This window comes from Suillus subalutaceus (assembly GCF_016647625.1).
Source record: "Suillus subalutaceus strain FC151 chromosome Unknown DFJ58scaffold_61, whole genome shotgun sequence".
NCBI classification, from domain to species: domain Eukaryota; kingdom Fungi; phylum Basidiomycota; class Agaricomycetes; order Boletales; family Suillaceae; genus Suillus; species Suillus subalutaceus.
Genome location: NW_024540310.1, coordinates 224905 through 251513, shown reverse-complemented (window position 1 = coordinate 251513; position 26609 = coordinate 224905). Strand labels below are relative to the sequence as shown.

General features: G+C 46.3%; 7 protein-coding genes across 7 annotated transcripts; 4 read left to right on the top strand and 3 right to left on the bottom strand.

Annotated features, from left to right (window-relative positions):
- Positions 1 to 955: 955 nt before the first annotated feature.
- On the top strand, positions 956 to 2612 carry DFJ58DRAFT_841953 (uncharacterized protein; the record flags this gene model as incomplete). The annotated part of the gene is made up of 10 exons (XM_041392770.1): positions 956 to 968; positions 1000 to 1378; positions 1456 to 1487; positions 1517 to 1653; positions 1884 to 1936; positions 1983 to 2035; positions 2096 to 2156; positions 2218 to 2309; positions 2410 to 2450; positions 2505 to 2612. The coding sequence occupies 10 exons, from the start codon at positions 956 to 958 to the stop codon at positions 2610 to 2612; spliced, it is 969 nt and encodes a 322-aa protein (XP_041243359.1).
- A 3672-nt stretch (positions 2613 to 6284) lies between these two features.
- On the bottom strand, positions 6285 to 6991 carry DFJ58DRAFT_728637 (uncharacterized protein; the record flags this gene model as incomplete). The annotated part of the gene is made up of 4 exons (XM_041385617.1): positions 6285 to 6385; positions 6427 to 6599; positions 6672 to 6848; positions 6912 to 6991. The coding sequence occupies 4 exons, from the start codon at positions 6989 to 6991 to the stop codon at positions 6285 to 6287; spliced, it is 531 nt and encodes a 176-aa protein (XP_041243358.1).
- A 967-nt stretch (positions 6992 to 7958) lies between these two features.
- On the top strand, positions 7959 to 8626 carry DFJ58DRAFT_661292 (uncharacterized protein; the record flags this gene model as incomplete). The annotated part of the gene is made up of 2 exons (XM_041382203.1): positions 7959 to 8159; positions 8210 to 8626. The coding sequence occupies 2 exons, from the start codon at positions 7959 to 7961 to the stop codon at positions 8624 to 8626; spliced, it is 618 nt and encodes a 205-aa protein (XP_041243357.1).
- Positions 8627 to 10564: 1938 nt separating this feature from the next.
- On the bottom strand, positions 10565 to 11005 carry DFJ58DRAFT_661331 (uncharacterized protein; the record flags this gene model as incomplete). Its single annotated transcript, XM_041382205.1, is given in 2 exon segments — positions 10565 to 10673; positions 10689 to 11005. Coding segments are annotated over 2 exon segments (426 nt in total), but the record flags the coding sequence as incomplete, so codon positions are not given.
- A 1339-nt stretch (positions 11006 to 12344) lies between these two features.
- Positions 12345 to 16853, bottom strand: DFJ58DRAFT_841949 (uncharacterized protein; the record flags this gene model as incomplete). The annotated part of the gene is made up of 16 exons (XM_041392769.1): positions 12345 to 12510; positions 12532 to 12648; positions 12700 to 12767; positions 12815 to 13233; positions 13290 to 13640; positions 13695 to 13831; positions 13880 to 14061; positions 14114 to 14274; positions 14324 to 14770; positions 15069 to 15234; positions 15293 to 15325; positions 15691 to 15760; positions 15839 to 16034; positions 16095 to 16266; positions 16306 to 16463; positions 16514 to 16853. The coding sequence occupies 16 exons, from the start codon at positions 16851 to 16853 to the stop codon at positions 12345 to 12347; spliced, it is 3183 nt and encodes a 1060-aa protein (XP_041243355.1).
- A 1538-nt stretch (positions 16854 to 18391) lies between these two features.
- DFJ58DRAFT_728633 (uncharacterized protein) lies at positions 18392 to 21492 on the top strand (the record flags this gene model as incomplete). Its single annotated transcript, XM_041385616.1, has 8 exons — positions 18392 to 18550; positions 18605 to 18709; positions 18897 to 18906; positions 18966 to 18995; positions 19054 to 19107; positions 19164 to 19193; positions 19514 to 20494; positions 20546 to 21492. 8 exons carry the CDS (start codon positions 18392 to 18394, stop codon positions 21490 to 21492), a joined length of 2316 nt encoding a protein of 771 aa, XP_041243354.1.
- An 883-nt stretch (positions 21493 to 22375) lies between these two features.
- DFJ58DRAFT_716617 (uncharacterized protein) lies at positions 22376 to 25526 on the top strand (the record flags this gene model as incomplete). The annotated part of the gene is made up of 12 exons (XM_041384240.1): positions 22376 to 22506; positions 22531 to 22562; positions 22612 to 22838; positions 22887 to 23101; positions 23152 to 23284; positions 23333 to 23863; positions 23995 to 24141; positions 24167 to 24221; positions 24267 to 24410; positions 24450 to 24638; positions 24698 to 25096; positions 25144 to 25526. 12 exons carry the CDS (start codon positions 22376 to 22378, stop codon positions 25524 to 25526), a joined length of 2586 nt encoding a protein of 861 aa, XP_041243353.1.
- Between the last annotated feature and the right edge of the window lie 1083 nt (positions 25527 to 26609).

Genomic DNA, 26609 nt, shown 5'->3' with positions numbered 1-26609 from the left:
CAGTGCTGGCTGGGACATATTCTACAGCCTTTTGGCACATCCGGGGCACCACTTCTACGTCCAATGTGACTGAAGGGTCTGAGCACCACCCCATGTGAACACGCCCCAGGCTATACTGCTAGAATGATACCTCTAACTGGACTGTAAACCTAAAACTAGGATACATCATCTGAGTAGGCTATCCATCATCCAGATGGATGTATCCTTTGATACATCCATGGTGGATCCGAAAATTTGATTCTCAGAACTTTCCAGGCCTTGTTGGGAGGGGTCAGATACCAAAACTAGACACTCTCAGCCCCCTCTCTGGCCAGGTCTCCTTTGGTTCCCTTCTTGATGACGGTTGTTTGATCTGGCGGCTATGGAGAGATCTGGAGTAGATCTTCATTTCATTTTTCATTTGGAAAAGAACCATTGAGAGCGCAATTAAGTCTTGTATCGTGTAAGTCAACCTGTCTTCATGTGATGTTTGTATTCTTGCAGTTCTGAGTTCATTTTCTAACGGTTTTCGCATTGGACTCTGGAGCGCACTGCATCTTGTGTTACGGGATGTCAACATTCTCACATTTTCAAGTGATGGTTTTCAAATTTTTGCCTCAGTACATAGAAACATGTATTTTCTAACTTTCAGTGACAGTTTTCGCATTGACTGTAGAGTCTTATGTCACGTGATGTGCCCATGTCCACATTCTCGCATTCCTAAGTGACGGTTTTCATATTTTTGCATCAGTACACAGGAACACATCAAAATTTATGATTTATTATCACAGGACAACAATTATAAACGACGACAAGGTGACTATATGCAACAATAGGTACGGGGTAGTGACATGTGGAGCTTTGAAACTTTAAACTTTTTGTTTCCTGTTTGTCATTAGATTTACTGAATTTATAAAAGATGAAAAAAAATGCACCTCTTCTTGTGACCTGAAACACCATCTTCAACTGCCACTCCATGGCGCTTGCCAGTAATTAGACAGTTTTCACCAATACTGTTAGCAATAACATTACACGACAATGGAACACAGACTCAGTGTGGGTACAACAACTCTGCTAAGGTGCAATGCAGAGCTAATGAAAGAAATGATAATGCTCAAAGCTCTGGGTGGGAGATAGAGCTATACTCTCTAAGTGTTGGTCAAGGTGTGATGCAAATTGTTCGACCCGGGGAAGCAGATGGCAGCAGAGAAATGATCCAAAGCACACTGAATGAGTGCCTAAGGGGGGCGCCTAAGCGCGGGAAAGCGCCAGAGCACGTGAAGCGCTGGGGAAGCGGCTCTCAATGCAAGACAAGGTCCATTAGAAGTGGAATAATGATTGGTGCTCTAAAGTGTGGCTCTATACTGGTGCTCAGTGGTAGTAGATGGGTGGTAGTAAGGTAACAGAAGAGTCTCCGTAATGCCTCCTCAGCTCAACACAAAGTGAACCACAGTGAGGTAAAGCGCTATGTAATAGCTACTGGGCCATGAGAAATGGTGCCATACAGTGTAGGTAATAATGAAAGGTACATGAATAGTAAAAATAGCGAACTACTACGTACCTGTGGGCTGGATGGACAGTGGATGGATGCTCCTGGATGATGGGCGACGCAGGGTGCTTAAGCGCGAGAAAGCGCGCAAGGCACGCAAGGCGCGCGCGGGAATGCTGCGGCTGGTGCGGGAAAGTAGCGCGCTTATGGTGCTCTTCACAGGAAAGTGGGGCGCTCTATAGGGAATAGGTAGATATGATGATGGTGCGAGCCTGGCAGTGATGCCCTGTTGTCCCGAGCCATGATATAGGCCATATGTGGCTGTAGGGGCACGAGCCTCTACATCGGCTGGTTCTGCGCAGAAGGGAACACTCGGCGAGTTCAGGAGGCTGACTTTGTTGATCGGTTATGGTAGATGAGGATTAACCAGCGCAGTAGACAAAAGAACAGGAGCTGGAGGAAGCATGAGTGAGTCCTGCGAAGCTAAGATGGGTGTGGGCTGAAGTACATCCAGGGATGGGGCCCGGATTTGCATAGGAGACAATATTGTAGTTGGAGGAAGTGTGGGTGAGTTCTGTACTGATACGATGATAGGTGCAGGCTGAGGTATGTTTGGGAGTTAGGCAGGAGGTGGAGTTATGGGAGGCGATGGCGACTCCAAGGCAGATGCTGCCTGTGAGGTAGGGAGGTAAGCACGGCAGGTTTGGATTCCCGCCTAATGCCTCATATGCATTGATTTGAGCAGTGAGTCCCTCCCAGAATGAGTCGCCTACTTCTGGCCAATTCAAATCAGTCAAGTTTTCTGAAAAATTGATGTCTGGGACATTGTCCGTATCCGAAGGTGAGAATATCACCTGACGCGATGAGTCATCATTCCTATTTCCTAACTCCACACCAACTTGAATCGGCAAAGAATTGCTACTATCTCCTGCACTCCCTAGCCTCGCCTTCAAGTCGCTGTGGCCTCGCTATTGATAGCTCGGTAAGTTGGATGCTATCAGTAATCACATTTGAACTCACAATATACTCGGTGCAGGTAGTCTCTAAAAGGAGACATAATAGTGCTCTTGAATTCTGGATACACCTTACTAAAGTCACTCCCATACTTTGTCTTACCTACATGGAAACTTCATATCCAAGGTGAGCGCTGAATGCTGCAGATGAGCATGGATGACTTACCTATATACATCAATCAATCCACCAAGCTCTGGAGAAGGGCCACCTGCGAGGAGGGGAGAATAAAAACCTGTTTGCATCCGCAAGTCCGGTCAAGAATTTATTGACCATAGCGGCAAGTTTTTCTATATTTCTATGAAGTCATGTCAACTTATTGATACATCCGAACTCTTTAAATCATTACCTCCCATAATCGTCTTCACTCCACATTCGCTCCTTCTCAATCGTCTCTGTGCATCCTTGCATCCTCGATGTACTTCCATACCTCCGCCTTAACCTCATTTGTCTCTGCTTCATAGAGGTTCACTGTCTCCTTTTTGACCATGGCTACACGCATTCCATTGGTAGTGCTTTGTTCTCGGCTTGCAGTACCTCAGTTTCTGCCTTTAGTTGTTCTCAACCATGGATTTTACACGCCTCTGGTAGTACAGTTTGGAATACACCTCGACTTCCTGAAGGGAACGTGTTGGCTTTTCACATTCACTGACACTCTTCAGGACCACATTGAAGATGTTCGTAGCCTTGGCCTTCGCTTGTCATCCTGTCTTTGTAGCTCCCAGGCTATTTTGAAACGGTTCTCTAATTTCTGCAAGCCTATATTAACATGGTCATTTCAACAAGGACACATGCGGTGACCAACACACCTTTTTTCACCTCGGTTTCCGCCTGATCCATGATAGCAAAGCTCATCCCTGGTCAGTGGCCCAATAGGTGCAGTGTAGCTGGCCTTGGCTCGGGGAATACATCAAGCCACTCTCCCAACAACTCGGTAAAGAAATTTGCCCAGTTTTTGGTTCTGTCTGATTGCTTTGCACAGTACTTCTCATACCAAGGACCCAGCCATTCCTCCTGTTCAGGAGTGCTCCATTTCGGTGGTGCCATCTACATTAATTGTTATGCAATGAGTGCTGTCATTTCGGAAAAAGTTCACGTACTCACATACGTTGCCTGTTAAGACCGTAGCTCAAGGGTTAACAGATCCGAAGGGCTTGGCCTCAGCTCATGCGCTGTGCCCCTTACCCGAGTACATGCCCTTAATTTCAGAATGAAGTCCAGATGGAATCTGACAAAGTCCGAAGGACTTCCGGAGGCTAGCTACTCTAGTAGAGTGCTAGAGGACTTCCGGATGAGTGCGAGAAACTTCCAGAGGAGTATAGGAAACTCCGGAGGAGTTTCATCCACTGTATTAGATCCGAAGGTAAGACTTCCCAAGGTAAGTTCCCTAGATAGAAACACATAGAGGATAGGCTGCAAGGGACAGAGTCCAAAGCAGGATAGGGTAGGAGGAGTGGTCCGAAGGACAGGACGTCCGGAGGTCCAAAGGTTACGGCGTCCGAAGGGTACGACATCCAAAGGTTACGACATCCAAAGGTCCAAAGGTTTAGGAGGACCGGAGGAGCAGAAAGGATTAGGACAGGAGGGGAAAGGCTACTATGGACAAGGTCCGGAATAGAAACAGACAGAGGTAGACTACACTATGGTAGAGTCGGATAGACGGGGTTTAGACAGAAGTCTCGGAAAGACAGGAAGTGCCAGAAAGGCAAACCTTCAGTCTAGGGAATCAATCCCTAGACATGAGAACAGAGACATAGGGGACAAATCCGAAGGTCCGATGTCATGCATGGTATGGAGTTCATACCATGACATATACGAATAGCAGTATAAAAGGAGATAAGTAGAGGAGTGTACAAAGGATATACTTCTTACTTATGTAAGCTTTGTTTCTATTTATTTAGTTGTATTTGTAGTTTCTGTCTCTTTCCATTTGTTCTTGTTTATTCAGCCACTTGATTACATCAGTGAGCCATTCAGATATGTTTGTAAGCATGTCATGTGACTGGTAATATTCTGATTTGTAAGGACTTTCCATGACTCATCATGTTTTGTCATGATTTGTCATGCTTTGTAATATTTTACAGTGCTTTGTAATATTTTACTCATGTACTTTAGTAAGCAGCTGATTCAGCACACCAAATGGCTTGGTTTGTAAGCATAATCTTACCAATCCAGTGATGACTCATTGCTTAGTAAGGATGGTTTCTAAAATGTATATAAGGACTCCATTCTCACATAATATATAAGTTTTTCCCCTTCCATTCTTTTCCCAAACTGTGTGGGAATGTAGGAATTTGAAGTCAGGAGTTTTCCCACTTTCTGTCTCAACACTGTGAGATCACAAAGAAAGTGAAGGCCTACGAGTTGCCTTTGAAAACAATCGTGTTCTTTTAGTCTAGATTGATTGTATACTATCTTACAGGGATCGCCTATACAATAATCTATCGTTTTATCCATCATCTTACGTATTCAAGTCACATTCAGTTCAGAGAGGTTCATATTACCTACTAGGTTTCAGTTAACCTGACAAAATATATTATACTCCTTTACTATCAAGAAGTGATCTAGCAAAGAAGTAATTTATTACCCTTTGGCCACCCACGAACACCACATTATCAACCGAGAAGTAGAAAATCCGTTGACCATGAACTTGAGGAGCTGGCACCTTAGTCTTAAAGAATACAATTGTGATAGTCATTGTATTCTGTTCAACATATAAGACCCTCAAGTAAGAAGACACCGGATTTCCGGCCTAGGGAATCCATCCCTAGGCCTTGATGGAAAGGCAGAACTCAGATGGACCAAAGTCTGAGACAAGAATGAGTGAAGTCTAATGTGAGACAGAGCAAAGTCTAAGATGAGAGAGCAAGTCTATGTTGATATTCGAACTAAGGAAACTTTACATGAGTTGTACAGAGGTTTATATACTGGACGGGATCCGAGAGGATCAGTAAGCTGAACACAAATGCTATGTATGAGCATGTGGAAACATATTGGTAAGTATGAACGGAACATAAGTAAATGAACTCGGAGATGAACAGCGTACAAGGATCAATAAGCAAGATGGAAACACAGATAACCGAAGTCCGGAGTCAAGGGGATTACCATAAGGAGATAGACACTGATTTAAGGTTTGGGCTTCGGATATGAGTATAGGTTGGATCCGGAGGTCTAGAGGATTGGATGAAGCGTCTGGATATCGGATGAGCGGATCCAGAGATCTAGGTAAAGACAGGACTAGGATAAGGGTCATGGATATAGACCGATAGTCTAGGGAAGGTAGAGTCCGAGATGGAATGAGCTCGGATCCGATAGGACTCAGGGTGGATGAAGCAGGCTTAGCTGCGGAGGTCTGGAGGTATAGATATATGGATGTACGAAGGTGTACGGATCCAAACCGATAGTGGACTGGAGGACTGAAAGCATGGATAAGGGTATGGAGTCATGGATAAGGGTATGGAGGTCCGGATGTGCATCCGGAAGGCGTCCAGAAGGCGTGGGAACATCATCGGATGAAGGTCCGGAATACAGGATATGACATTGCCTCACACGATTGTGGGATGGGTATACTTATGTAGCATAATTTGAATGATAATAGTTTGACATTCGGCTCTCAAATATCTCACGCACGGGCCCCCGAATGCACATTTTTGCGCTGGAGGAAGCTCACAAGCAAGACAATTGTATTTTGGTGTATGTAGCATGAATTATGTACTGATCAAATCCTGATATCCTTCTGATACATTAGCTCCCCCAACCATTGTGCCATTGTCAGCTCCACAACTCCTCCGGACATTTAAAGAAGCTAAATGTCCTCCAAGTATGCGGCTGTAGTCTCCAAGAATTGAGAGACTGTGTCAGCGGCATGCCACTCGGGTGAGAGACCACAGAAATTCAGGATTTCGTCTTGCGCAGCAATGACATGCTTGAGTATTTTTCAATCTCACCGATTGAATTCATGATGATAGAGATATCACCCTTAGTACTGCAATCATCTGGGATGCTCTTGACGTACTCGGCCAACTTGTCCTTGGCAAACTCGCAGGGGTCGGCACCAATCAATGTGAGCATGTTGTCCTTGGCGACTTTGATAGCGAGTAAGCATGCTGGAAGATTGGATCTGTTGGACGTTAAAACATTAATTTCTTGTTTCAATTGATATTTCTATTTTTAAAAACAGAATAGAACTTACAGTATGTCGATTTCGTCATTGTCACTGGAATTGTCAGTGTCCGATTCAGACTTATCATCATTATCACAGCCATGCAATGCTTTCGCCACAGCCTTCAAGATCTCTTTTGCTAATGCCTCTGCTTCCTTATCATGTTTCTTTACACCAAGCACCCTCCGCCATTGTAAGATTGTGTCTCTATGTCTTCACAAGTAGGTGTCAGGAACAGTGTCGAGAACAATCAATGAAATTATGACATACTTGGCATAATAGTGTCTGTGCTTTTCTCGGGCAGCCTCCATTCTTTCTTGAACTGTTTTATGAATAGTCGGACGAGCCATCATTGATATTTGTTGGAGAGGACTAGCAAAGTTGTAGTGGTGTAGGTTAAGAAAAGTTCAGAAGAAGCAGAGCTGAAAGAAGCTCAGGTGTTCATCACTCCGAGTCGCACTGCTAGAGTTTGTGCGAGTCCGACCATAATAAATATATTGATGTTGTCTCTGATATTAACATGGTAAAATGCATGTAGGAACTACTGGAGGGGCCACTGCCTTCTGGACTTATGGTACAGTTGGATATGAGGTTTGTTTTGCATAGGTAGTACATGTATTGGCTTCATCAATTGTAATGGGCGTACAACTGTTGGTATCACCCATAAGAGGTGATTAATGCTCTTGCGGTCCGACCAAAACTTAACACTCGACTATTTCGATTTGCGAGTGCTTACAACAATTCCTTTTCATGCAAATCACTGAGATGTCTTTAGCCTTCCCACTTAATACTAGCAAGTTTTCAATCCTGATATCTCATTAGGCCAACTCTACACAGATTCAACTTGAAGTCAGCACAGTTGAAGTTTATTACATGATAACAACAGCGCGCTGTCACCGCTGTGCACTGTGTGACAACACTAGCATTCTACTCACAAGCATGGCTAGAGGTGGCCGTCCCAGCAAGAAGCCTCGACTTGTTCGCCATCCTGTCCCAGGTTCTACTGGACAGTCTTCTCAGAACGTCCATCACCACCAAATATTCACAATTCAACCTACTGGACAAATCAACCTGCAGACAAGATATCTTGATGCTGTCCTACCTGCAGATGATGTCTCTGAGACTGCTTATGATGTTAGCATTGACTGCTGTGAGACTGATCCCTGGAATGAGACTCATATATCTCTCGACGCTGAACCTTATGATATCCATGTTCTGACTGAAAAACGAAAGCAGGCGGGCAAAGTGAGTGGCGCTTCCTTTCTTTTCAAATAAAACTGACTTCTGCATCATCTTTTTTCATGATATGATGATCTGATGCATGCTTGGATTCCAGAACGACCACACTATCTAGATGAATTGATTCGATTAGAAGTGTGCAGGAGGGCTAACTATGCATGCCATGCTTGCGGGGACTTGAATGCACCGTATCGTTGTGAAGATTGTTTTTCGGTTGATTTATTTTGCCATTCATGCATCATTCAGCTCCATCAAAATGTACCGCTTCATCGAGTCAAGGTTAGCATTTTGCATACTAAATGTACCTTTCTCTGACAACACTATTTCAGCAATGGCAGGCCGGATATTTTCACCATACAACTTTAAAACACCTTGGCTTGCACATCCAATTAGGAGATCACACCGGCGAGCCCTGCCGCAATCCCAAACCTGCCCAAGATAATGATTTTGTTGTAATCAATGTCCATGGAATACACGAAGTCACGCTTGACTTCTGTGACTGCACGAATGCACCATCCCACTACAGACAATTTCTGCATGGTCGCTTGTTTCCAGCAACTTCAACAGATCCGAGGACTGCAGCAACATTTGCAGTTCTCGAACAATTTCACCTCCTTTTGTTTGAGTCCAAAGTCTCTGCTTATGAATTTTACCATTGTCTTGCGCGTCGAAGTGACAACACAGGTGTTAAGCCTATCAAGGTGACACTTGTTCCTTACTTCAGTCAGCACCAAACCCGTTACTGACCAGTTTATCCATATAGGACCGCTGTGACAATCATACCAGCGCTAGGCGCGTATGAGTGTCATAGGCACAATTTGCCTTACCTTGAGGAAAGGAGTAAAGCGCTAGTCACCAGTGCTATTCAGCTCCCAAGCTATCCGCTTTGGAACCGCTTTTCTCCCATAGCGCGCTGCCCGGCCCGACGCCTAGGTATTTCGTCCTCCCATGTCCTGCCTATGTCCACCTACCTCCGCTGGTGCGTTATTTTTCCTTAAACGTCGCTACTCATCAGTTGCAGGTCTTATTACATGCATCCTCGTGTTCCGCTGCGCTGCATGTCTTATTACCTGTCGCTACATCGTGCCTCCATCAGTGTCACTACTATTCTCACCTACCCATTCCCGAACTTTTACGCAGTATGATAAAATGACCCGTCGCACATACAGTACAGTACTTCCCTTCCCCGGACCTTTGCTGGTGTTGGAGTCACTTTAGTCGCTATATCCTGGTGTTGGTGCAATCGATTCCGCTCTTGCCGATCTCTCTGATCGCGTGTCGCTTGACTTGCTTCGAGTGCGCATCGCTAAAGTTCCTTCATAAGTTTGATCTTCACAACGTCGGGATCGCTGTCGGTAGTCGAGCTATAATCTAGTTGCTATCAGGCATTCCACTTGCACTATCATACCTTATCCCTCGCTTTCCCTTCTTTTGATTTCTTCTCGCTGTCGCTAGTTGGACGTCGCATAGCGCTATCGTATAGGACAACTTGCATCACTTCAGTCAACCACTTGAAATGACCTCTTAGGTCTATGTGTTTGTGGCTAGCAAAGGACCTAGTGGGTGTGTTCTAGGATGGTATTCCCAGTATTTTACCCCATGTACTGGGATGTCCTGGTCCACACTGAAGCAAGTATCTGGGCCATCCCAAGGACCTATTTTGATCTTTCCCAATCCCAACCGGGATCACTCTAGCATGTCTCTGGGATGTCCCAGGGCATTTATTAGGAGGGCTTTCCCATCATAAATAGGGGTGATAGGGGTCCTTTTTCAGACATTTTGACGGCATAAAAATTCACGATTTGTACATTCATAGAAGGAGTAGTACTAGGTATGCAAGGCCAGTATATGCACTTGAGACAAGATTTTGATATGGGACAAAAACCTGCAGGATTTTTGGCTTGAAACAGCGTCCTAAACATAAGAGAAGTCTAATGAGAACTGTGATGGTGGGCGGGCACCAGCAGTGTATGACAGATTCAAATAGACAGACTAGCTATGACAAATAATCTGTTAGAATAAATAATGGCCATGAGACACACTTTGAGACTGCTGAGGGAGTGGTGGGCAGGCGCAAAAGAGTGATAGATCACACTGAGTGCAGCACTAGTCATTGAGTAATGAAATTGTCTTGCGAGCAACATGCAATAAAATGTGGGAGCTTTACTTGTGAGTCTGTTAGAAGACAAAGCGGGGGGGTGGCACAGACTCAGATATGCAATAAAATGTGGGAGCTTTACTTGCAAGTCTGTTAGAAGACAAAGCGGGGGGGTGTGCAAGGAAGGGGGGTGGCAAAGATAATATGCAATAAAATGTGGGAGCTTTACTTGCAAGTCTGTCATAAGACGACAGGGGGGTGTGCAAGGAAGGGGGGGTGGCAAAGATAATATGCAATAAAATGTGGGAGCTTTACATGCAAGTCTGTCATAAGACGACAGGGGGGTGTGCAAGGAAGGGGGGGTGGCAAAGATAATATGCAATAAAATGTGGGAGCTTTACTTGCAAGTCTGTCATAAGACGACAGGGGGGTGTGCAACAAAGGGGGGGGTGGCATTAGATAATATGCAATAAAATGTGGGAGCTTTACTTGTGAGTCTGTCATAAGACGATGGCGGGGGGGGTGTGTGCAAGGAAGGGGGGGTGGCAAAGATAATATGCAATAAAATGTGGGAGCTTTACTTATATCATGTCTGCTGAGCGTCGTAAGGGGTGATAATGCGGAATCGCTTATTCTTTGCTTGCAATATGGTAGCAATATGGAAAATGGTTTGGCACTGTCCAAGGTTCTTCCGGCTAGTTCTATGTTACTGTTCCTGGCTGGGAATGTTGATAAAATGATAAGCCATCCTCTCGTTCGTGACGGGGTGTTGCATATTCGACTCGAGTAGGCCATAATATACAGCTTGAGAGATGAAGTTTCCAATTTGAGGAGGCATCCTGTATTGTGTGTTCAGGAAGAGGGCATGGTCCTTGAGATGCTTGACCTCGAAGATGCTCTTCAGGTCGTGGATATCATCCTGACCATAGTGTGGCAATTGTTTGTCATCGCCAATGAAGCAAATCTTTCTAATGGAGGTATGAGAGGTGAAGAGAGGAATGTAGGCGCCAATCTCAATTTGGGATGCTATCTAGAGAGGGGGGGAATAGATAAATCTGACTAGCTAATGGCACTGTTCAGGCTCTCCCGCCTACCTCTCTAGTACTATCTGGGCCTTCCCGCCCACCCTATACATGTCATCGGGGCTCTCCCGCCTGCCATTCAATTAGCAACTGGGCTCTCCCACCGACCATATACGCATCCTCTGGGCTCTCCCGCCTACCGTTCGATCAGCAACCAGGCCTTCCCGCCAACCCTACCAACACCATTTGGGCTCTCCCACCGACTGTATACACATCATTTGGGCTCTCCCGCCTACCCTTCTACTACTATCTGGGCCTTCCCACCGACCCTAATTATACCAGTTGGGCTCTCCCGCCCACTCCTCTACTACTATCTGGGCTCTCCCACTGATCATCATTACACTATTTGGGCTCTCCCGGTTACCTCTCTAATACTATCTGGGCTCTCCCACTGACCATAATGACACTATTTGGACTCTTCCATCTACCTCTCAACTACTATCCAGGTGTTCCTACTCACCCTAATTATGCTATTATATGCTGGCCTTGATCAGCTCTTGTAGACTTCGGAGTATGTTCAAATCACATGCATTTCAGTATTTGTATTCAACCCAAAGTGCACATATTTCCATTTTCCTGAGCACAGTGAACACAAATCCATCTGAATATTTAAATTGAAATCTACAACAAGCAATATTGTGTGCAAAGTACATGTTATGCTACATAATTGCTAGTGTGGTAGACTGAATAGGATGACGGGCAAAAGACTTTGCAAAGTTTTGATGAGATGAGCAGCATTCAGCAGCCATATACAATTTGACACCTTAAAGATATAAGGACTTGTGGTGTAACGGTTAGAGAGTGTGTATGCCTGCATAGCATGTTTATGTGAGTTTGAACCTGCCAACGTGCATTTTAAATATTTGTTTTTTATCTTCAGCAGAAAAATCCATGGAGGTCGATTCAATCCTCTTGCATGTGATGATAAATTATGTTGCCATTCGTCGTTGTCACCAAACCTTCTCACAGATATAGTGCACAAACTTATTTTCACATGTTTTGGGCTGTTGGTACACATATGATTGCATTACAAGATTGTCAACAAAAGGGAGACAGACATGACCTGTCTTGTTCCAACACATGGGAGTACTAACATTACATGTGAAAGCTTCATCCGCGCAAGAGACAACTGAAGTGATGAGGTACCCGAAGTACAACAGTGAGAGGTACACAAAGTACAACAGCTAGAGGTACCCGAAGTACAAAAATGTGAGGCGCTAATATGAACAACCAAAGGCAAGCAAAGTCAATATGAATGAGTGGACAGCACGATTCTTGCCCATGTTAGTAGCGAAACCGCGAAGGCCCGTCTTCATAATGAGAGTCACCAGCTCTCCTTACTTGGAACCTCTGATTGAAATCATCAGCATGATTTTGCCAGCGTGAGTGAGCAGGACGTCCAGGATAAGAATCATCATCGCTAAGCGCGACAGGAGAAGTCTCGCGTTGCCTGTAGGTGGGCCAATAGTACCTTGAGCGAGATGGATCTCGCTGAGGGTATACAGGAGGTGAACGAGAATATTCACGGCGGCGGTTTGGGGCAACGAAATCTCTGTCCTCACGACGAGGGCCTGGGTAGGGCGCAAGCCTAAGCAATTAAATTAATATATGTTGGAAGTTGTGGAAAGGTAAGACATACTCCAAGTCTGCATCATTACGAGAGTCAGCGGGACTCTCCTCCATGCAGCACATGAATGTAGGGTCAACCTGAAGAAGATCAACATTGAGTCTTGACGGAATAGCGTAGCACTTACCCGTAAAGGTTTCTTCGCCTTGAACGGCAGGCTAGCCTGTCGTCTTCCACCACCGACAGGTTCATCTCTGCTTGTAGGCAGAACAGGGTGAGATTCACGATCAAACACATTTGGGACTTGAGGAAGATGAGTGTCCTCGCGGCGATGTACTGCTGTGAAATTGGTAGGGTGACGTTGGTTTGATGGCAAGGTCGGGGGGCTCGGAGTGACAGGAGATTCATGATCACTTGGCAGCGTGTCATGAGTAGAGGGAGTCTGACCATCCGGATGTGCTTCATGAGCTGCTAATATATCTTCAGGGACAGACACCTTAAATTTGGCGGAGTCTACTAGCTTGCGTAGCACAACATCCAAGGCACTGGTCACCAAGGGAATGTCGAACATCTCCGGCACCTCATCATTGAGCTGCTTGATACATTCTTGCACAATCGACATCAGAAAACAAAGGTATAATGATAACGTGGAAATGACATACCATCTGGCCAAGCTGCGAACTCAATCTCGGGTACATCAACATCTAATTCACTCATGACGTCTTCCACAGTGCGCCCCTGACCTCGGCGCTTGCCCTTTGACTTCTTTTTCTCTAGCTCTAACAAGCTCTTAGCTTCAGTGCGGAGCTCTGCCTCATAATAAGAATGCACTTTGCACTTGATGAAAGGAACGACAAGTAGCTTGAGGTGCTGAGAACTTAGGTTGTGAGGATTGAATTCGGGACCGATAGGAAGGACATCTTCAGGCCAGTTCTTAATCATGAACTTGTACTGGAAAGCATAGTCAAGAAGCTTCCGCCACTGGACTGCTTTGGGTTGATACCCAAACTTCGCTATTTGAGCAGAATCCAGTGAATCGTTGAATTTGGACAAACTTGAGTACTCACAAGTGTGCTCGAGTACCATAATTGGCCATATCCTCCTGTAATGGTCACAGGGAGCCTCGTTTGGCTTTGAAAGTAGAATCTCGTAAGCCCCTACTCCCCCCATGAACTGCGGCACGGATATATTGTAGCCTTTCGCTCTGTGAATATATCAGGAGGTAGGAAAAGTCCAGAATAATAAGACGTACTTCGTTGCAGTCATGACCCAATCTAATATTGCGCGAGCATCCAGTTGATGCTCATTGATCAACTTGACTATGAGGTCGGAGCCCGCGACAAAGCCGGATGCCTGTCGAGCAGCCTCGTCTTGTGTTGTATCAAATATACAGCCGATGGCCTCGACTCCTTCAAGGCGAGAATAAGCAGACAACTGTATTGAGTCATTAGTCGTAATTTAGAATGCACTAATGAAGTAGATGTACCTTTCTTGCAATATCCTCCCTCATTGACAAAATGGTCTTGGCGCGTGATTGATTGGTATTGCCGCCAGTAACGTTATAGTTGTGAATGATGTCCCACTCTTCGTCATCCTTGCCCATTGCATGATAATGTTTGCATTGACGTTCTTTCCAGTCGATGATAGCTGAGACTCTCGAGTTAGCATCATATACACCACAGAATGGGGGACTGACATTCTTTGTCCTTGCGGGGGTTATTATCCATGAACCAGCATTGGTGGGCATTCCAATCAGACTCTGATCGTGAATGCTTGATGGACAGACCAGCCTCAATGAGAATAGCGCGCACAGACTTGCCATACTTGGCGCCAATCACCCGAGCTTCTTCTGCTGTTTTCTGTCCAAGTTCCTGAGCCTCATCGATGCCCTCCTGACATAGCCGTCTACGCTTTAAATGACCTGAGGGTTCATCTTCATTCTCACTGTTGTCAATGTCCGGCGTCGGGCCAAAGACTATACTGGCTGGAGTGGGGTTGCCACCATGTGAAATAGATGCATGCTTCTTGCGAACAGTTGTCGAGTGAGCTGTTTTTTGGGAAGTGTTGGCCAAGGTAGTTTCGATCGCTGAAGACCTTTTCCTGCGCTTAGCAGGCGGTGAAGACGGTGTAGAGACTCGCGTTTCTGCAGGCACATATGGGCACATTTCGCACCTTTTCACAACTCATGACAATTGGCCTTCAATGCACAACTTGCACCATCAGCTATATTCGACTTCTATCATGTCTCTAGTTGTTTTACACATAACGTGCAGCTTTCCCGCGAAACGCGCCATAGGCGCGCTACTTTCCCACACAACGCGCAGCATTCCCGCGCGCGCTCAGCGCGTTTCTCTCGCACTTGTCGCCCTACTCCATACGCAACTTCTGCTATGTCTCCAGTCATTTGCGCATACAATGCACAGCTCTCCTGCAAAGCGCACCATAGGCGCAACACTTTCTCACGCTTTCGCGTTTCGCGTTCCCGCGCGCGCGCTTAGCGCGTTTCTCGCGCTTAAGTGCACTCCATTGTGCATCATCCAGGAGCATCCATCCATCGTCCAACCAGTTCCTAGGTGTGTCCCTTTTCATTATCAGACCATATTTAGCCTATTACGCTTTGTATTTCGTTATGCACCCTTACTTTACATCACTTTACCTCACTTACATACTTAGAGCGCTCCCTATTCGGCTCCGAGCCCTGGGAGAGCGCTTAGGTAGAACTTACATACTTTCATGTTCGTTTTGGACACCACAGCTTCCTACCACAGCTACCTACCACATCTTTCTACCACCATGTACTTGGCAGTTAGTTCCATGCAATGCATGCGTCCGTTGTCGTCGTCTTAAGGCCCTAGCATCAGTCTAAAGCTAGTGGCAGTATCAGTATCCATCTATATCCGCGCTTTTCACCATATTATCGTCTCTCTACACTTGTGCACTGCTTGCACTACCATCCCAGTTCTCTGCGCATTTTCGCCTTTCGCACTTTCGCCTTCCCGCACTTCGCGCATTTTTCGCGTTTCACTTTCCCGCGCGCGCCTTGAGCGCGTTTCTCGCACTTACATCGCCCTTTTGTCGCCTTTGATCAGGGTTGATCAGCATCATTTTGTGGATCCTTGCTTTCTTTGCTTCCCTTAAGGGTCGAACATATCGCACGGCATATCAAGACCCAACATAGAGAGTGTTTGCTTGTCATCTGACTTGCGTTTACCTTTGTTGTGTTACCCACAACAGGCTGTTGTGGTTGAGGTCAAGGTCGTTGTTTGCATCTGACTCATGGGCGGAATCTTGATCAGATGTTGCGGGGCCTTCACGGTAGCTGGTATCCGATGAAGAGCTTTGAGAACCATCATAGAAATGTAAATTGTAGCTGCCCTTCTTGACCCTTCGAGGCCGAAGTCTCCTGGCTGTGTACAACAGATGACCATCAGCCCTCCCCACTAAGAGAAAAGTAAGATAGTACATACCTTGTGAAGTCTCGAAGTCCTCGTTATTTTCGCCACCCTCAGGCTCTTCATCGCCACCCTCAAGCTCTTCATCGCCACCCTCAGGCTCTTCATCGCCATCCTTGGTGTCGTTGTCGCTATCACCTTCTACGTTGTCTTCACGGTGACAACCGTCAGCCTTCCAAACGATATACTAAATGAAAAATAATATACCTGAAGTCTTTCCACGTACGGAGCCATCATTATCCTCATCCTCATCTTCGTTAGCCTGGCTGTGTTCACGGTCTTCATTGGTCATATCATCATCGGCATCATTGTCGCTACCACCGTTCATATCATCATCCATGTGAGTGTCCGTAACGGGTACGTCATCGTCGATGTCAGGTGTATCTATGAAAGGGGTTAGTATAGTTATTGTTGTGAATGCCGTAAGTCATTACCTGGGGGATGGTCGCTTTGCAACTCCATTCCAGAAGAGACGGAGTCTGCTGTGGGTTTTAAGTGTTGTTTGCGAGGGCGAGCAAGGATTCGAGCATGGTCCTCAAAGGTCGTACCCGAGGAACATCGGGGTAAAGGACGAGGTTTTGGCCGGTTAGGGTCATCTGGAGCAGGAGATGACTCGGGGACAGCATTTCTTTGGCGCTTATTATTTTGTTTGGCGGGGGGGTTGATGGCAACACCACTGCGTGTGTGCATGACATAGGTGCCAGACACTGTGGGGTCATGAGTGCCAGTACCGGTAGCACCACGACGGGCTGCATTTCTGGTAGACGGTGCCATTGAAACGTAGGCGGGCTTGATACTGAGAAAAGGGGTGCTTTACACGAATGTTGAAGCAGGGCATCTTGTGAAACATGAAGTCTTACAGCTAGATGCTTTACACGAATGTTGAAGCAGGGCAGCTTGTGAAACACGAAGTCTTACAGCTAGATTTCAAGACTCGAAGTCTTGACAGGACGATAGAAGAGTACAGAAAACTAATGGTTACGAGTCAAAAGAAGAAAGATTCTTGTTTAAAAAACACGAACATTGTGGGTTTTAACTAATGGTAAGGCGCCCAATACACATCAAGAAATAATATTCCAAAGTTGTAATCCCGCCCAATCAACACCGAAACAAACAGAGGTACATTGAAAGAACATTGTTAGAAAAATGGAATATTCACCGCAAAGGATCATATACTAACTTATTGGGGATGGCCCACATTAAAAAAGCTTCGAAACTTACGAAAATGAGGGTCCAAATGGGTGATGGGGCGAATATGAGCTTCTCCGGTCATAAGAGTCCAGGCTACTGGCGGTACTGATGATGCCATGGTCATCATCAAAAATCTCCTCCAGTGTGTCGAGAAAAGAATGCTTACAATTATACGCGCCAGTATCCCTACCATATTTTGCATACCCCAAACTTTGATTATCTGTTGTAAGTAGAATGAAACGATTGTATAATTGTAAGATGGGGGAGGACATACCGATCGGTAGTTGGAATACAAAGATGTTGAGCATTCAAAATTCCCGCAGACAATGAAATAGAATTGAGTTGCTGGACATGTGCTTGCGCAGAGAACGAATAGATAGTGGTGCAGTGTTGAGGCATCCGACTTGTAGTCAGACAGCCAGACAGTGCTGGATGACGCGAAGTCACCCAGCCAAAGCGTGTCTGCCTCGAAGGCAGAACCATGCGATCAGGCCAGTCAATGCAGTGGAGACAAGGGCACATACCCCAAACTTTGATTTTCTGTTGTGAGTAGAATGAAACGATTGTATAAACGTAAGATAGGGAGAGGACGTACTGATCGGTAGTTACAATACAAGAATGTTGAGCATTCAAGATTCCCGCAGACGATGAAACAGAATTGAGTTGCTGGACATACGCTTGTGCAGAGGACGAATAGATAGTGGCGCAGTGTTGAGGCATCTGACTCGTAGTCAGACAGCCAGACAGTGCTGGGTGACGCGAAGTCACCCAGCCAAAGCGTGTCTGCCCCGAAGGCAGAACCATGCGATCAGGCCAGTCGATGCGGTGGAGACAAGGGTGGGAGATGAGGATGTCGTTGAAAAGTCCTGCGTGTAATCAATTAGAATAGAGTTAAATGGACACATACATTTGTAGAGGATGGATGTGGGCGAGGTGTTGAGGTAGGTAGACCGTAATCTGACTCGTAGTCAGACGGCCAGATAGCGCTGGATGACACGAAGTCATACAGGCAGAACTTGTCTGCCTCGAAGGCAGACCATGCGATGAGGCCAGAGGTTGAAGATGGGGGCAAATGATGAGGGCAGAGGGCAGACAATGAGTGGAAACGGGGCCAAACATTGATGAGATTACTAAATTGGTCGAAATCAGAAGGGCTTTCCCACACTGAATCAAAGTGTGAAGTCCACTTTGAACGCTTTTCCTCATCCTCGACGCTACTCCTCATCGCGGCGGCTCACATTCCCCAGCCTATTCCCCAGCCTCTACAGTCTACCTTCGTGGTGGGCGTACTTTGAGCAGCAACTTCGTGTTGTTTGCTACTATTGATTGCTTAGACTTCGGTCGGCAGTCTTGTCATCCACCAGCTCAGTATCGTGCTACGACCGCCACCACTGTCTTCGACCGCCACAGTTGTTCCACTGCCACCATTGTCTTCCACTGTAAGTATTGTCTTGCCGCCACCACCACAATTGTCTTCAAGTGCCGGCATTGTTTTGCCACAGCCAGAACTGAACTGTCTTAAATCGCCGTAACTGTCTCCAGCCGCTAGAACAACCTTCTGTTTGGCTTCACTGATTCATTTGCACGCTGCTGCTGATATACTGATCTTGCTCAATACTGCTGTAGATCTTCATAGGTGAGTACTTTCTTTATATTTGGTCACGCTATCACAACTGACATTGGGTCTTTAACTAGAATCGTTCAAGACTCCTGTCGCGCTCTACGGTAAGTTTCTTTACTACATTGATTTATGCTATCATTACTGACATCATGCCCTCATCAGATCTCTCCCATCTTTCAAGACTCTTACTGCCTTCGTGGGTCTTAGACTTCATAGGTAAGTACATTCGTTATTCGTCACGCTATTATGACTGACATTAGGTCTTTAACCAGACTCGCTCAAGACTCCTGTCGCCCTTTACAGTAAGTTCGTTCATTACACTGATTCATGCTATCATCACTGACACCACACCTTCGTCAAATTTCTCCTCAATCTTTCAAGACTCTCTCTCTCGCTATCTGCCTTCGTGGTAGCATTTTAATCGGCAGTGACTTTGAGTCGCTGTTTCGTTTAAATTTCCTTCCTCAGTGACTGCGAGTCGCTGTATCTTTCCCTGTTCTCAATATCACGGTTCCTGGAGCTACAACCATGTCGATTCCTGTCTTCAAGCCATTCATGCGCGATGGTGACCATACATTTTGGCATCTTCGTACCTCTACTACTCTTGATTGACGATATCCAGGTTACCTGACTGCCACTGATGCTTTCTGTGTGGCTACATATAACCACCGAGTAATCACAACTCCCAACATGAAATTCATTCCCCAACCCTTCGACAATGAATCCGACATCATTCAAGTGCGCGCAGATGGTAGATATTGGGCCCTGGATCCCTTCCAGTGGCCACAGATGTATGACGACTTATACGCTCGAAGTTTTGCAATCCCACGCCAGGAAGCCTATGCGGACGACTCAAGCATGATGTACGCATGGTTCAGACCAACTTTTGCAAGTGACTTCACGCCCATTTCTCCCAGCAATCTTTTTGGTCAACTCAAGACCAACATTGTCAGCCACCTCAAGCGCTTGTACGAGAAGGCCAATACGCAGGTTAGCAATTACAAGGTTGCAAGGTCCCACAAGGAGGATCATGTAGTTGGGTGGGCGCATGCAATGCGCGCTGTCTACGAGCGCTTCCAGCAAGCCATGGCCTGGCGCGACATCGTCATAATCGTTGCTGAATATCAGCGCTGGTTTCTCGATATCTGGGCGGTTATAGACTATTACAAAATTATCGAGCCTCACATGCAATTCGTCGACACTATGCACAAGGTTAACCCCAAATGGATGGGTTGTTTCACCGAAGATGTCGCTATCGCTATGAAGGTGCACGCTGCTGAAGTTCCTGTCTGGCTTATTCACGATGCCAGACTTGTCAATGCCAACATGAACATCATCAAAGTCGTTTCCTTCACACCACCCGATGACCTCGTCATCGGCATGTATCATGATCCCGTCAAACTCTTCACCCAACCATTCGACATCATCAACAGAGGTCCCAATAATCGCAAGCGTCATGAGGCCGCTCGTCAGCCGTATTCCAACTTTGAGAAGCTACCAGTTCCAAAACCCCAAGTGGAACAGATGGTAATGAGGGAGTCATTGGTAGGAAGGGCGTGCGTAGACAAGGGGAAGGCCAAAATGAGTGCCAAGCCTGCGCCGTGTAAGTTTAGCATTCTTCTTTCATGGTTGTTGTGACTAATTAATTCCTCAGACAATGCAACCGCTCCGCGTCAGAATAAAGCTGTATCTGGCCGTGACAAGTGGTCTGATATAGATCACCCTTATATGCCGCCAATGAACTATTTCTTCAAGATAGCGTTGGAGGACGCAAACAAAGATATTATTCGCATCAAGCATCCCAGAGACAAAATGGATGATGGGTACTCGCTTCCCAATCCAGGTTTATTCATTAACATTCTTTCCCCGCAATCCTTGGTGAAGTACCTTGCCAACTGGCTGGCATGCCGCCCTACCTGGATAGAACGTGTCTATGACAAAAGGCCTCGACCTCTTCCTCGCGCACAGAACTGGCGCGATTTCTTGATATCTCAGCACGCTCAGGAACCTTCGAACATGCGGACGTCCGGCAAGACCAGCAAGTCGAAAGCAGCGACTGCTTTACTTTTCCAAAAGGAAGTTCTGGTACTGCGGGCCTTGTGGGCAGGACCCACAAATGTTCACTGGCGTGGAAAGGATATAGCCATTTTCACGCTCGACAATCCCCCCGCAGATCTCGCACGCCAAATCGTGTATGAAATCTGTGAGCAAAGTTTTCGATATGAGCTTCTGGACCTGGATGAGCATCTTGGGCGCGATGCACGTAAGGACAAGGAGGCGAGGAAGGAAAGGATGGAGCTTCTTCGTAGCATCTTCCTGTCGAAGTCGTTGAAAGTTTGGAACAGGGACTTACCTCAAGAGAATGACGGACTCAATGCGCCATATTTTGACACCGCTTTACCATATTTCGAAAGTTTCCGCAAGGTGTTGTCAGCGTGGGAGCACTTTCCCGAGTCCCTCAAACAACCTTTTGATGCTACCGGACGTGAGCACAACATATGGAAGGGGATGAAGGAATGTTGTCTCTTTTACGTTCAGTCTTATTTCGACAATACTGGTCGTCCACCTGTCGTTCCTCACTTACTGTATTCGGTCGCCTAGATCTAGATGCTGTGTGCTCTTTTCCCATCACAATCATTGTCATCTTACGAATTTAATTCACATATACCCCCAATAGTCAATAATTTGTATACCACCTTGTGTTACCCATTGCTGTTGCAATCATATGGGATTTTGTCATGGTTGAACAGGTTATCTTAGATATCAACGTTTATTTTCCGCATACCACTAATATTTCAGTTTCACAGAGCAGAGTGTACACAAACAGGTAGAGTTCCTTCCTTCACATTTGCTAGCCCTCATTTGCTCCAAAGGTTGATCGACATATTCAACAACTTTTTCGTCTGTGTATTCGACGCAAGTTTGGGACTTCGAGTCCCTCCTAGTAGTTGACTTTGTGTCGACGTTGACCTTGGTGCAGGCTTCGTGCTTGCCTTCGACTATCTCCTAGTCGACTTCGGGTTGACACTGACCTTAGTGCGGGCTTCGTGCTTGCCTTCGTGTTGACACCAACCTTAACGCGGGCTTCGTGCTTGGCTCTCAATATCTCATTATGGTCTCATCCAACCCTATCGCTGGGCCATCCACTCCACCCTCTCACAATACGCAGCACGAACTCATCACTTCTTCAATGGTGACGAGGAGGCGGCGACCACAGCAAAGCAGCAAGTTTCATCTTCCTATAGCCCCCCCACTACTTGTACTTCCCGGAAGAAAACACCTCACCCAACAATCACTCAATAATCCAGGAAGGTCACAGCAGCAACAGCCTTTGCGCGATGCCGATACTGCTAACCAGCATGATAGTCCATCCGCTGGGAATACTTTAGAGCGTGAAGAACACTCGTCTTTCTACAGCTCACTACACTACGTCTCCGATGGTGATTCAATCCTACCTTCCCCCTCGAAGGGCCGCCAAAAGAAGATGAATCAGTGGCAACGCTGGACAAACGAAGTCATTCCTTCCTTGATCGCTCCATACCTTACATACTTGCGCAAATCGACTTCTCTTCGCGATCGAATTGAACTGCAGCCAGATGGAGTTGCTACCTTTCAGTGCAAATTGTCTTGTTGACGGAGGGTTCTCGATATCACTTGCATACTCTTCAATTGTATGTCTCTCTTATTACCTGAGTTATTGGTTGTCTGATAATATCGTAGATATCGAGATATTACGAATTGAGTGCTGCACTTGCGCGCCTGCTCCCCTTCAGCTCCTGTCTTGCGGTTACTTTGCCTGCTCTCCCATCGCTCCTTCCCTCGCTGTCGACCTTCAGTTGCTGGAACTTGTCAAAACCTTGTTCGTACATACCACTCCCAACACAACTGCTTGGTGCGAAACACTCGAAGTCTTTCTGGCTGGCCGCGGGTATCACCTTACCACCAAGGTGAGTCAAGTGCCTATACTGAGTTTTGAAGTATCAATATTTTTATAGGATAGTCTTTGTCGTCGGTTTGGTAACGCCTATCATTGGTACTCTGTACTCTTCATGAGTGCTGATGATCACCTGTCCAATGTCATTGGAACTCATCGCCCACTTCCACCACCATCAACTGAGGGACTAACATGTCCAAGTGACTATCTAAGGTCTCGTTGTCCGATTTGTTTTGGCTTGGATGATTGGCGAAAAAGTAGAACTCTTAATCTCAAGTAAGTTGTTTCAATATTAGCAACTAAAACAATTCTAAAGTATATGATAGACCTGACGTCCATACTTGTATTGACGCATGCTTCACTCAAAAACGTTCATCGGACCAATGCGGTGGAGGGCCGGATCCCCCAAACCCAGTCAGATTGGTTTTCCTTTCGGACGATGAGGTGACATCGATGGAGGTTCATGTGTGGAGTTGTCGCGGCAGACCCCTTGATCGGAGTCGCAAGAGAAAGCGACCTGCAGCCACAGAAGAGGAGGGGGATGACTACGAGGATGGCATGCGAGTCCCGACGTCTGTGCTAGATGGCTGTGGTGATTCTTTTCTTGCCGCTGATGAGAAACGTGAAAAGGCTAGTACCCAATTTTTTGCAGATACAGGCGTGATGGCCATGTTATGTCGGCACGATCGTGTATTATGGCTTGCCAACATGACGTCGGCGGGAGAAAAGCAACACTATGCTCTCGCCCTCATCAAGAAACTTTTCGATAATCTCCCTACCGATATGACCGTTGGCCTGTTGTATGACATTGGTTGTCAGCTTCATCGAAGTTGTCTCAAGTACCGACTCCTCGATGATGCGGTTCTTCGCCGTATAACTTTCGCGATATCAGTCTTTCACGCCTACGGCCACCAATGGGCATGTCAAATTATATACCATCCTCGCAAATGTGAAGGCTTTGGCCTTTCAGATGGAGAAGGTTGCGAGCGTTTATGGAGTGCACTGAAACATCTCATTGCTCTGCTATGCGTTTCTGGGGTGAGTGTCTCTGTTTCGAAAATGATTGCATATGAGCTATAGCCGCTTATGACCATACTTGCCATGGTCATATTATTCATTCACCTCTGACTATACTTTACATGTTTGCTTCTTACTGACCGCTTTTTCAGTTTCATCAGCGACTGTTTGTCCTCAACACTCAAGTCCAGCACCTCGATGAGAAGAACCTTAGTTTATATGGCAACTGGTTGATCCGGAGGTGGAATAACTGCATCAAGAAGAAGAGTACTGCAACGCAGGCTCTACGTGAGCTTTCAGTCGATGAGATCTGTGTACTGCCAGGAATGGCAATCGCAAGTTGAATATCAGACGAAACCCCTGCCTCATAAGTGCTACCGTTCGTGATGTACAATTGCAATATTCATGCACGTGAACTCGACAGGAAGATCGAAGACAAATAATGACGAGGAAATCTCAAAAATTCTCTCCCTTGAGAAATCTCTTATTGAGATTGATGGAGCGTTGCAACGCATGGAAACACAACTTTGTATGGGAAATGTTGACAATCTCACTGACTACAACCTTCGTCTCATTGAAGAGTGCGCTCACTGATCAAGAGTCGCAGACACTTTGAGCCGCTGGAAGACAAGACTTGGCATCAGTCAGCGCACCCGTCTAGAACAATTACGTCGCAACATATATCTACAAGTCCGTTTAGACGCTCAAGCTCTTAAAACGCGTATCCGCGAACGACTTCAACAGCGCAAGTTCGAAATTGAGAAGCTTGAACGCTCTTACAGGCAAGCTGTAAACGGTACTTATGTTCTAACATGTACATGAGGACCTCAACTGACTGCATTTTTTTTGTCACAGAGCGCAAGCTTATTTCCCATGTCGATGCTGCAATCCAGCGGCGCAATCCTACAATACGAAAGCTCGTATCCACATATAATAACCTATGTGCTGATCTTAGTGCTCTTATCAGACAACACCGCAGTCCTCCGAATGCTATACCACCCAACCCCATCTCTCCTACCGGTATTTTTGATCTTGATATTGATGCTGATATTTGGGAGGACATTGGACTTGACGATGTTGTGCTGGAACCCCCTGATTGGCTAGCTGATGAGGTCACACGTGCTGCGATCAGACTGCTGCTTGAGATTGACCGATGCAACGAAGAAGAGTCTCATGTGAAGGTAGAGCACTGTGCTCTGCAAGAGTGGGCCATGCGTGAGTGGGATGGTCTACAGAGGGCGCGTGCACATGCAAGTGAGTTTTGGACGCACCTCACTAATATTCCATGCTGACTTTCGAAGATGATGATGAAGCGATCCTCTATCACATGAATTGCCGTGCTCGACAATTCATTGTCCTTGTACTGGGGTGGCAGACGAAGGTTCGTCCCATTCCATGTGCATGGCCTATGCCTGACTGCTGGGGGCTGTCTCAAACCGAACTTGCTAATGGGACACCTGTGGTGTACCCTGATGACCCTGATGACGAAGATCATGTATCGGATGATGGAGATGACTGGGAATCTGATATTGGCTGTGGTGATGAGGAGCTTATGGATGTTTTAGAAGATATTGCATTAGCGGATCAGTATAGAGGGCAAGAGGAACATGACATCGAGGGTGACTATGTAATTCATGAATCATTGATAGATAGCCCAACAAAATGTGTTAGATTTAATTTGTAGTACTCTAGGTGTGCTGCACAATCTAAATCTGATGAGGAAAATGTAATTGGTACTTGATATCAGAGACGTCGAGAATGTGCATATCACGTGATTTGACCATTATGGTCGGAAATTTCCAAAGGTGCCTTGCAAGGGACCCCACGTGAGTTTGATTGAGGGGTTGCAAGAGCACCTGAAAATTTTCCAAGTTAATTGGAAAGAACTTGCTTGTGTGTTGCACAGAGCCGCAGTGCAAGGAGCTGGTCAATTTACCCTCACTTGCAATATTTCCGGCTTCCAAGGCACTTCAACAAATGGTGTTGGTAGGATCAGTGGGAAGGCCTAGTTGCTGATCGAACGGTAGGCGGGAGAGCCCAGAGGATGCGTATATGGTCGGTGGGAGAGCCCAGTTGCTAATTGAATGGCAGGCGGGAGAGCCCCGATGACATGTATAGGGTGGGCGGGAAGGCCCAGATAGTACTAGAGAGGTAGGCGGGAGAGCCTGAACAGTGCCATTAGCTAGTCAGATTTATCTATTCCCCCCCTCTCTAGATAGCATCCCAAATTGAGATTGGCGCCTACATTCCTCTCTTCACCTCTCATACCTCCATTAGAAAGATTTGCTTCATTGGCGATGACAAACAATTGCCACACTATGGTCAGGATGATATCCACGACCTGAAGAGCATCTTCGAGGTCAAGCATCTCAAGGACCATGCCCTCTTCCTGAACACACAATACAGGATGCCTCCTCAAATTGGAAACTTCATCTCTCAAGCTGTATATTATGGCCTACTCGAGTCGAATATGCAACACCCCGTCACGACGAGAGGATGGCTTATCATTTTATCAACATTCCCAGCCAGGAACAGTAACATAGAACTAGCCGGAAGAACCTTGGACAGTGCCAAACCATTTTCCATATTGCTACCATATTGCAAGCAAAGAATAAGCGATTCCGCATTATCACCCCTTACGACGCTCAGCAGACATGATATAAGTAAAGCTCCCACATTTTATTGCATATTATCTTTGCCACCCCCCCCTTCCTTGCACACCCCCCTGTCGTCTTATGACAGACTTGCAAGTAAAGCTCCCCACATT